The following is an 11,697-nucleotide window of genomic DNA, read 5'->3' as shown; positions in this document are numbered from 1 at the left end:
TGGATAGTGATTGTGCATACAATATCTTGCTATCATAAAATGTGAGCCCATTATTTTCAGGATAGAAAAACATAGTAAACCAAGCACTGTTTCTTGGCTGTGAGATTATATGTGTATTATTATTTTGAGAAGATGTCATCTACGACATGGCACCTTTGTGAGTGAAGCAACCTTACTGGTCTCGTTCATCTCCTTAGAGGGTAAACACTGTCCTGGAAAAGTGTCTGAAAACCTCTGATGCATACTTATATCTTTACTTTTGCACTTAGGAGGAGCACAACTGACAGGTTCCAAGTTCCACAGTCTTAAGATTGGAAGGGACTTCCAAAATAATCCCTCAGCCTTTTGGTTTGTGGGTGAGGAGGTCATCTGCTCACTGACTTGCCCACAAGCTAAGACTCAAAGCCTGTGCTGTGATGTCCCATCATACATGACAGATCTCACACTATTAGGGAGAGAACTCCCTGTGCAAAGATGGAGCTTGTTGTTTCTGCTACTTACGCTCTGCTTTTAAATTCCCAGGCCTCATGGGCCCTGAATTCCTGCTTTCTTTGATCTGCAGGTGCCTCTGTGCTGAGGGTTCTATCTAGCTCCCTGATCTATTGCCTGCTTACCCTTTTGATTCCTGTCAATAGGCCCTACTGGACTTCTAATCCATTGCCTGCTCTACGTAGGATGCCCGTTAGACCACTGGCAGCCTTTGTCTGCCCTCCTCTCCTTGGCTGCTCCTCAAGCTGCAGTGTATAGAAGTAACTCATTTCAAAAGCTAGTAAAGTTAGAATTTACCTGTCAGTAAACAGAAGATGGTTTATCAACAGACTTTACCTTAATGACTACAAATGTTTACCTCCTGCTTTCCAGAATGCAAAGAAAATCTTGGAAATGTCATAATATCTTACAAACATTTGCAAAACAGATCCTTGTTCATCCGGAATAGAAACAATTGTATTCGTTGTCTCTTGACACAAGGAAAATGTTCAGTGAGAAACATACAGATAGATGTCCACACTTACACGTAAATGAGATATGTTAATTAAAAATGGCAGAGGGCACTTTATTAAAAATTTATTTTACAATCTAGCCATTCAAAACATCTTTATATCAACAAATACAGCAGCTTGACAGTTGGAATCATAAGTGATTTATCTTGAAAATATTATATGTGTAGCTGGATCCAAATATATTCAAGGAATATTTATGTCAAAATTACTGGTTTTGTTAGAAGTATTTTGATTTCTCTATTTTAACCCATGAAAAAAAATTAAAATAAGTATCTCAGTGTTCCTTTTATGGGCAAGGTGGCTGCACTCAGTGCATTTCCCATGTTTGTTCGAATTACAGCTGTTTATCTTGCAACTTTCTTTAAGATAAATTAAATGCAAATGTAACTCTGTGAATCATGGGAGTACCTGCCAGGCCCCTTATTAATACCTTCACTTACAAACCCCTGTGCCAGAGTCATTAATTTGCTAAAAGAAAAGTGCTCAAGCAGCCCTTTGCCATAAACAATTCTGAGATGGCTGCCCAATTAGTCCCATAGCATTCTGATCCTCCTTTCAGACCCTGTGGCCCTTTGAGGACACAAGAAGGCTCCGATGATAACCTGGCAACCTAGGTAGAAACTCAGCCAAGTGCGAGCGTTTGAAGCTGCAGTTTGGCTGCCATCGTGTCGGCGAAAAGAAAGAATTCAGGCACCATGTCATCCAGTACAAAGGATAAAAACGGATTCAACCGGAAATTCAATGTGGCACCACATATGGGATACATGAGTGCGGTTATACAACAGGCCACATATTTTTTTTGAACAGTCTCCTCCATGTGATGCCGAGGACATGTGTAACCATCATAACGTCTCTAGGAATCTGTATTTAATTTGAGTTGGGGTGGTGGCAGGGATTGGAGATCTGAAGCCGCCACAGGTTTGTGGCAGATGGCTCTGTGTCAGCTATGACAAGCAGCCAGGCTCAGCTTCCTCTGCAGATTTTCTTTTCTCTCTGATCAGGTAAATATGGGCACACTCTGGAAAGTTCTACAGATTCTGCCTTAGGCTGCAAGTTTGTGACTTAGCCCCATCTGTCACAAATCTTCCCTAGGTTCTGTTGTAAGCAGAGACCTGAATTTCCCATGTAGGGCTGCCCAGGAAAAAGGAGTCACTTCACCCTGTAAGAAGGAGGGAGACAAGACAAAGCATTAATGACCGAAAGGCTAAACTATGCTGAAAATTCATATTGCAAATTTGCATTAACTGACATCAACTGGATTTCCAAAAAAAGCCACGAAGTAAATGGTTCTCGAGTTTTATCACCTCAGGAAATCCCAGTTTCTGATTGGTTTAAACTATAATTATTTCCAACCATAGGGGAAAGCTCCTGTTTTTTTTTTTTTTTTTGCAAATGGGTACATTTTGCTGCACACATATTTCCTGGTTTATGTTATGGATGACAGCTATTAGAAGTTTATCATCCAACTTTTAACTTTTATAAACACAAGATACACAACACTTTTGATACATGTTTTTGCTAATGTGAATTTTACTTTTAAGTGGGGAAGCACAAGAAAACTGCCATTACATTACAGGGCATTTACAAAGCGCTTCAAGTTTACAAACAGGTTTATAGTCATTATTTCATGATAGCAGATCCTTAGGGGGAAAATGCTATTACGGATAAAGAAAAAAAAATTCTTCCAAGTTTACAGATGAATCATATAAAGGGTAAGCAATGCACCTAAGAGCTAGGCCGCAAATGAGCAGCCAAGGACAAGAAGCCAAAATCTCTAAGTAATCTCAATCACCCAAAGTATCTATTATGCTAAAGATTTTTTTACTTTTATTTTACTTAGACCAATCAAAGGAAGACCAAGCCAAATAAAATCAAGGAAGGAAGTGAAAAAGGAGGAAGGGAAAGGAAAGGAAGGGAGGAGAGAGGGAGGGAGATTGACACGAAGAATTTGCTTTAAATTGTGCTGGTGTGGTTGAGAGATTTTAGAAGGTCTAAAAATGTCACAAGCTTTTAAGTTTTCATTTTTAAGGAAAAAGTAATGACTTTGGAGGAATGTTAATACTTGTGAGCAACACCTTAGTGACATCTAGAGTATAAGCTCAAATTAAAAGGGGACTATAAAGTGACCAGTCTCTTTAAGGAAATAAAGTGGCTTGGCTGTGGGTCGGGTAGATAGGGCCTGATATAATTAAGACAGCCACAAATGGCTTTTCTGGGCACTGGGTCTGAATTATAAGCTTAATCATTGTTTGGAGTCACTTGTAGGCAAAAATCTGAAAATTCTTCTCCGAATAACAGCAGAATACGAAGGTTTCTAGAATGTTAAAGAACTTGAAGAGGAGGATAAAATAAAAATCAGCAGCTATTATCTGAAAAATCTTAAGAAACTACAGGTCACTTTTGACAAGCCCAAGAAAGAATGACATCTCTTTTTTTTCACACTGAGTATTGCTCAATTTGTCAATAAAAGTAATGAGAAATAGGACAGGAATGAAAATTGAATATATGTTAATCTGGGCAGTACCTACTTTATATACCATCCCATTTGTACTCTTGTGCTATTTTCAATAATGATAACAAGGGAATGTCCATACATTTTTTTAAAGCCTTTTAAAATATAATGATCAAAGGTTCTCTAAAAGCATAAAGTATTGATCTCAAATAATTGTTGGGAATATTCAGAAAATAAATTCACACAGTAAAAATATGGCAAAAAAATACACAACTTCATGGCATTGGACTTGCTTGGGTTGTAAAAGGAAGAACTATAGTTAGTATAAGAAGTCAATCCTTGGATAATTATTTTATGATTACTCCTAGAATCTTGCGTTCAAGTGAGGTTTGGGAGTTGTAACAAGCTCCTATTTTATCTATGTGACAAGGATGTGGCCAATGTGTCTAAACTACTTAGAAAAGGAAATGTCCTGAAAGTACAAGAAAGCTGCAGTCAGTGACTAAACCAGGGTGTAAACTTTTTAAAGAAATGGTTTTAGATTTTTAAAATTAAAAAAAGTAATAATTTTAGATTTTTAAAATAATTGAGAAACATTTAATTTCTGCATGCATTGGATTTCTGTAAAGATCTTAAGAAAAGTGTGTGTGAGTAAGAGAGAGAGAGAGAGAGAGAGAGAGAGAGAGAGAGAGAGAGAGAGAGAGAGAGAGAGAGAAGCACACTTGTATGCATGCAAAGAATTTAAACATTTCAAGTCTGAAACCATTTCAGGTAAGAAGTCATGGGCACAATGTTCTGTAGTAGAAAGAGTCTCGTTAAGGAAAAAAGGTATCGGATTCTGTTTCTGCCTTTCAGTTACTAGCATTCTGTTTCAAATCCTGCTTCAAGTTAGAGCCCCCAAAGTCTCACTCATATTGAAAGTATAATGTCTCACGTGAGAAGAAAGCCAAGCGTGAGTAGCCTTATTCTAGTCATTAAATTTCTAAGTGTGAATCCATATGAAAAATCCTATCCTAAAGTGAACTCTATCTGATAAGCAGTTGAGATAATTTAAAAATGCAAACTTTTAACACACAAAAAGTGTTAAGGTGTAAAAATGTAAAAGGAGCAAATTAAAAAATTCAGTGACATTCTATCCTCTTAGATCTTATAAGCATATGTTTTAGGAAAGCAAAACAGCACTGTCCAATGGAATAAATCTAAAACAAAAAACCCTCGACATTCTCTTTACAGTACACACAAAAGACTCTTCGATTCTAAGAAAAGTAGGTAAAAAGCTGTCTTGGAGGAAATAATTCTATGGTATTTAGTGAATGCAAATGTTACCTGAAAATGTGTATATTTATAAAACACAAGGTGAAAAAATATTATAACTTATACCTCAATTAAAAGTTTTAGAAGGCGTACTTTTCCTGTATTGGCTTTAAATCCCATTACAACAACAAAATTAAATATGTGGTTCTTTCTGTCATTTTTATCAGTTTCTCCTGACAGCCTGCATCTTAAAGCTCTTAATTAGTTATAATTTTTGGACTAATTTATTAATTTTGGAGATTAATTTTTAGATACAATATTGTCAAGATATATGAATGAGGACATATATGAAAATGTGTAATAGATTTATAAGAAAAAAATCCATGGTAAATAAAGACATAAAAATAAACTATACATATAAATTCTTATAAATGCTTATGCATAAAATACTAATTTATAAAACTTTGAGATGGAGCATTTTAGGATTTACAGACTAAAATAGTAACAGAAAAAAATAGTAACAGAAAATAACCTTTAAAGCGTAGGTTATCTTTTAAGCTGTCTGAGGAATAATTTGGTATATTGACAGCATACCACTGAGCTGACATTCTTTCAGAGTTTTTCCAGAAGTTGTTTGTGAAATAAATAGTTATAGCTATGTTACGGCTGCAGCTATATTAAAATATTTTATTTGGAGACCTGTTTTCTTTTGTAACTAAAGGCAACTTGTTGCAGTAACTTTTGAAGTGGTTAGAATTTTGCAGATGCAAAACAACAGAGTTAGTAAGGCCTAACTTGAAGGAAAGTTAAAAAGTGATAAATTCTGATGGTGAAAATACAATTATCAATACTTCACCGTTCTCATCACAAGGAAAAAACATGTTTTTTTTCTTTATTTTTGTATATATATATATATATATATATATGAATGATGATGGATGGTTGGTAATCATGTCACAATATATGTACATCAAGTCATTATGCTATATACCTTAAATTATGCTGTATGTCAATTGTATCTCAATAAAACTAAAAAAACAACTTCATCCAAAATTCACCCAAAGGAAAAATACTCAATAATTTGATGGTGAAATCACTGAAAATAGCTGTGTGTCATATATAGAAAATAAATCCATTTGTATTAATACTGATTATTCTATTTCTTTAGTTCTCATAATCTGCACATTTTGATAGTCTGTCACATGGGAAACGACAATTAATATTTTATACAAACAAGACCACTATTGAACTTTAAGAATTAGGAAATCTGGACGTAAACCTTGGAAGGCTGTTTTCTCTGTGAAGCTATGTATACGATACCATCACATTGACTCAAGGAGTAACACTGACGCCTGGAACTGTTCAGTCAGCATTTTAAACTATTATGAGCTACCTTCTGAACCATTGCCAAGTTAATAGACAATGAAAGATAATGAGCTTGAAATTGGGTGTTAAATTGCATTTTTGGTTCTCTCCCTTTTTCTTGAAGTTTAACTGTTTCCTGCAGAAACAAAGTCATGTTTTGATGTATCACTATGTAAATATGTATTTTAGGCCATGAAAAGGGGGCAGGAGAGAAACAAGGAGGCAAAACGGTATGTCATGAAGGAAGGTTATACATTAACATAAGAAAATTAAAATACGCTGGATTGTAAAACTGCTAGATTGTAAACTATACTGAATTTATGTAAAAGGAAGATGCTACATTCAAAGAATATAAAAAGGTATATTACTCATGGCCTAGAGCCACCTTCAAAACTCATAAAGCAGATTTATCCCAGTTCAATTACTTAGACATTTAGCAGGGCCTCTTTGTGTTCTTATTTCAACAATGTAACATTCTTGATTCAAACAAGGGAAAAAAGATAATGAAGGAGGGGACTGAACGATGATGCTATTTAAACTTATGTTCCTTTGCCTTTGCCACTCAGAGAGGAGAAGACTGACAGTCTAATTCAAATCAAAGTGAAGATTTTTATGTCATTTTATTAAACCAGGCAGGAGAAACATGTGATTCTTGAAAATCATCGTTAAAGTAGTTAAAAAATGAACACCAAACTTCACTAATGTCATTCACCTGAATTTTTGAGGACTGAAGATTTCATTACGATGGGAAGAAAGGCTTATCCTCATTAGTATAATTGTGGAATCTTTCCTTTACTTCCTTTTAAACTAATGAGTTACATTAATCCAGGTTCATTTCTATAAGCCTCTTGGGGCTAAATGTAAAGGACAGTCATCTTAGAAAACAATAAATTTAAAAAAAAAGCATGTACTGTGCATTAAGTGCACGTATTTCATAAGACCTAGGTTAATACAACTGGCATCCAGTTTAATTAATCCTTGTTAGTGTAACAACTAATATCCCTCCCTAGCATGTTTCCTTTAAACATTAGTATGTTAATTAAATGTTTTTTTTTTAAGATTTTTTTCTTTGTACTTCAATATGGCATTTATACCACATAAATCTCTTCTCAATAACTACCTTATAGAGATGTTTCCTTACAATATCTGGTCTCTTGCAGAAATTCCGGAGCCTTTTTGAAAGCTGTTCAGGTGTAGAATACAGATATTCAGCTGCAGGAAAAACAGATACATTTTTAATGAAACAAAAACCTCAAAGCACACACTCGATATTAGTCACTTTACTAATTAAAAATGCATATTGCTCTGTGCTGCCTCGTGTTTTACATTATTTAAGCATGATTTTATAAGGTTACCTCAGCTCACAAGGATGTTTAATGCTAAATAAGACTGTGTAGTTGTGCTGTTTAGACATCTCCTTTGGGTGATTAAAATACATTATTCTAATGTAACACAATGCATATGTGATATATTTAGTGATGAGGTATTTTTTTCCCCAAAGAACTGGTACTATAGCCGTATGTACCCTGCACAACAGTTGCATATTATTAACTAGTCAATTGTTTAAATAATTTGGTGTGACTTTTGGTCCTCGATTTTTCTTTGTGTATATCATTTAAAAAAAAAATCTGTAAGCAATTGCAGCAACACTGACCTGCTTATAAAAATCCATCATTATGGGACGTGTATGCTAACAATGAAGAATGCTATTTGAAAACTTGCTTTTTTGTTATCTTAAAAGAACAGATGGTAAATATAAGCTTACTCTAATGTATTAAAACACATAAAATTTCCCTTAACACTAACATGTTGACTTGCCAAATAAACAATTGCTCCTGCCTAAGTTTATTTTCAAACTTTCTAATTTAGCATGAATCATGTATTAAATCTCAACAAAGACGAAAGTACATGAAAGCAGCTACCTGGAAATATTTCAGGATACACCAAATCTTTGGGACAAAGTGGGTAACAACCACAATACACAGCTTCCAACCTAAAGAAATTTAGAAAGGAGAAGATATATTAAAAAGACGTTACAATCATAGCCAGGGAGTGGTTTTTGTTTGCCTAAGTGAACAGTATGAGCCCAGAGTTAACTGGGATGAAAAACATGGTCGGCAGTACGAGTCTAAAAGCCAAAGTTGCTCTTTTAAAAGGTTTTATTGATCATATACGAATTTCATAGAACAGAACCAACAGCATATGTTTTGTTCACTGAATTAATCAAAGCGCAGCTCTGCATTTTTTTTTTGTTTTTAAAATACTGTTTAACACATTTTATAATCAGCAGATAAACACATGTAACAACATGGAAAAGTATGGACAGCTTTTCTTAATAATGCTGCAAAGCCCCAGAATGTTCTTTTTTTTTTAAATGTTTAAATAAAATAGCAAATACTTAACTTTAATACTGTAGCCGTAGAAATGATCGAGGCACTTTTAAAAGCACCAGAAAAAAAATTTACAATCTGTTGTGATGGGGCATTTTCATTTTTTAGCTCCGGCTTCAAAACAGCTTATTATTATGCAGAATGTGAAACCGTTCCCCCTTTTATTGAAAAAACTCTCATGAAGATTACCTTAATGAACATTTTGCTGTTCCTTGGCTAAAAATCCAGCTCTTCTTTCTTTTTTATCAGAAAAGAATACTTTTATTATTAAACAAAGAAACAAGAAAGTTTCACTTTGTGAGAGGCTTTCCTCCAAGGACCACCTATGCGAAGTTTTTCTTCACGTCACAGTAGTAAGGGTTAAGCTGAAGGAGAAGGTACTGCGTCTCCATGGTTGTGTCAACCCTGCATAATGGCTATTGATCTGACATATAATAAACCTTAAAGATACCACTGTAATTTCTGTTGGCTAGGAATTATGCAGTGAAATTCAAAGCACTCTTTAAAATATGTTTATTTTATGAGAGACTCTGAATTGCATCCAAAATGTTGACCAAAGGCGGAATTTTATTTTGAACTGCAGATTTTTTTCAACCCAAGAATAATTTGAAGTTATGTCAATGTTTACCTTGTTTATTTACAGTGACAAAGTACATGCAATTTAAGCTGTTTTTAAGTGGGTGATGTGTTCCCTATTTTATTATGTTAACTGAAATTAGTTTAAGTAAAAAGTATTTACTTTGAGCTGCAAAGTTTGGAAAAATACCGAGTTCAAAGTTTTGCTGGAGAACTGATAGAAGTCACGAGATAACGCAGGGGAAAGGCACAGGATCTAGTTAACAATTATTAACTTCAAAATCCACACTAATACCTAATATTTTTTCCTCTACACATGAAGGGTCCGCATAGAAATTCTTGTCGTAAGCACAGCTATAAACTGCACTGTGACCGCATTATAAAACATTCACAAAAGTTTTGAGCACATACAGCAGTGATATTCTTTATGAACCAAGAGAAAATATGCACTTTATCCGAAGACACTCAGTTTTAAAATGCAGTGCCAGTCGAAAAGCAAATACATATGAACATTCTCTTATAATTACATAAAATCAAAAGAGTGAAGTCACAGGCATTTCAGAAAGTGCACATGTTATCTGCTTTTTAATAATGGATTTGAACTACAGTGTTCTGTTCCCCGAAAGAAAATTGCAGGCCAAGTTACATTTTGAGTCATCGCATGAGCACGTACCAGGCCATTTCCAAAAAAGCCTCTGCTAATTAAAATGCAGTGAGATAGGGATGACATTATTTGAATTAGGAAGAAATAATTTACAAATCTGGATTTCAACTTTTATTTGTAAATTATCTTATGTGTAGTTGTGTTTTTAATGCATCACAAAACAACCACCACTTTTGGTTATAATTCTGACTTGTTAAAATACCAAACCGTGCTATGTACATTATTTATAGCAGGACCATGTTTTAAAATGTATTATACAGGCCATACTATTTTAAAAGAAATTTATAAAATTCATTCTCACAAGTTTCTCATATTTTTTTATTTTGAAAAAAACTATCATCGCTTGACAATAATACAATTATTCATCATTTCAATTCTTATGCACTACCAGTTAAATAATAAATAGGGTTCCAATTGATCTATTGTTAAAATGACTAGCAAATGACCTTTTTATTCCAATTAACAAATCATCTGCTAAATCTATGAATCTTAATATTCAGATCTATTCACTTCAATTCATACAATTTATCTGCAAATAGTTGTTGGGCTTTTGATTCTAAATATAATTAGCTGATAATTTTGCTTGGCTGAATTACTTTTCTGGAGGGCCTGCAAAGGCTCTCAGTCGCATTATCTAGCAATAATGAATCTGATAGGTGAAATTTTTTACTGTAATGAGGATGAGACACAGTTGTGACACCTGAGTCTACTAATAACAGAAGACTGCTAATTATCGACAGCACTTTTTTGTGTGATGCAAGGAGAAAAAAAATCCCTCATTATTAAAAAATAAAAAGTTACAATTATAAGTGACACTGGAGGAGAGTAAATAAAATGGAGTGATTAAAACATTGCTGCTTTAAGGGTGTTTTTAATTAAGTGGAAATGCTAATGTTGTCATACTTAGCAGATGGGATTAAAATTAGTTATTGTAAGTAACTCATATTTTATGTTATGGTTTCCACAGCATGTCTACAAGATCTAAGAAAGTGATACATTCCATAAGACATTTTAAAAATGAAATTCTCATACTCTTTACAACTCATAATAATGAACATCATGAATAAACTATTGAAAAAAATCCTGCCAAGGATTTTACCATAGTGACTTAACTAGCAAGGAATGTAGCCATAATGTACTGGACTGTTACAATCTCACTGATCGTATGCCTTTTGCTTTGCTGATTGTTGCATTCCCTATTTCATTCACACTCAACAAAAACAAAAGTTTGGGACTTGGGCATTTAGCCAACATCAAATGTGGTGTCAAGAAGGTAGGGCCTGGATACAAGGAAAGATCGTGACCACCCACTAAGGTGATGTTCTAAACTAAAACAGAGGATGCATCATGTAACTGCAGATAAAAAGCTAATTGCACACTTTCTCCTACTTTATTTGTGTAAAATTTTCCATCTGCTACATCTAAAGATGTCTAAACTGTTAGTATCAAACCTGCATTCAGCTGCCAGCTGTGCACATTAAGGATTGCAAAACACTAAGTAAATGAGCCAGCATGAAGCCGAGTGGTAGTGGTCCATCTGCCCAGGGCTGTGGGGAAGGACCCCGGTACCTGGTCCTTTTTAGAGCCTGTCTTTGCTTCAGTGGATAAGAAAGGAAATTAGCCACATTTCTAAGTGTCTCCATTTACAATACCCGATTTATCTGCATGTTCCTGGGTAACTTCTGTGATTTTGATGAGTATTCTTCTAGAGCAAGTTAATGGAATTCACCGATTTTTGAAGGTTCTTGGGACAAATTTTAATAAAGCCCATTTAGAAGTTGTCTTTAATAAATTAGCTGACAAGTTCCCAAACAATTCTTGGTGATAGTTTGAAAGAGATTTTCAAGTAATCCTTTATGAAATTTATTTCTAAAGGGTAGAGCATAGGTCAAATGACTTTGACTATGATTCATGTTTTACAATCAGAAGACAGGCTCAGGGGTCTCTGTCTTCTCTCAGACACGTATCCAGAAGCATATACATATGTTATACACA

General features: G+C 34.4%; 1 protein-coding gene across 1 annotated transcript in view; it reads right to left on the bottom strand.

Moving 5' to 3' along the window:
* Nucleotides 1–1,029: 1,029 nt before the first annotated feature.
* Nucleotides 1,030–11,697, bottom strand: part of LOC109372615 (glycosyltransferase-like domain-containing protein 1) — a gene marked incomplete at its 5' end in the record, with an annotated part of 24,165 nt that continues 13,497 nt past the window's right edge. Inside the window, 3 exons of the mRNA XM_019625986.1 lie at nucleotides 1,030–2,160; nucleotides 7,193–7,284; nucleotides 7,995–8,065. Coding sequence (XP_019481531.1) covers nucleotides 2,077–2,160; nucleotides 7,193–7,284; nucleotides 7,995–8,065 — 247 coding nt within the window. The remainder of the gene's footprint in view (nucleotides 2,161–7,192; nucleotides 7,285–7,994; nucleotides 8,066–11,697) is intronic.

This window comes from Hipposideros armiger, unplaced genomic scaffold (genome assembly GCF_001890085.2).
Source record: "Hipposideros armiger isolate ML-2016 unplaced genomic scaffold, ASM189008v1 scaffold_649, whole genome shotgun sequence".
NCBI classification, from domain to species: Eukaryota; Metazoa; Chordata; class Mammalia; order Chiroptera; family Hipposideridae; genus Hipposideros; species Hipposideros armiger.
Note: the sequence above shows the minus strand (reverse complement) of the source record. Positions and strands in the feature narration are given on the sequence as shown.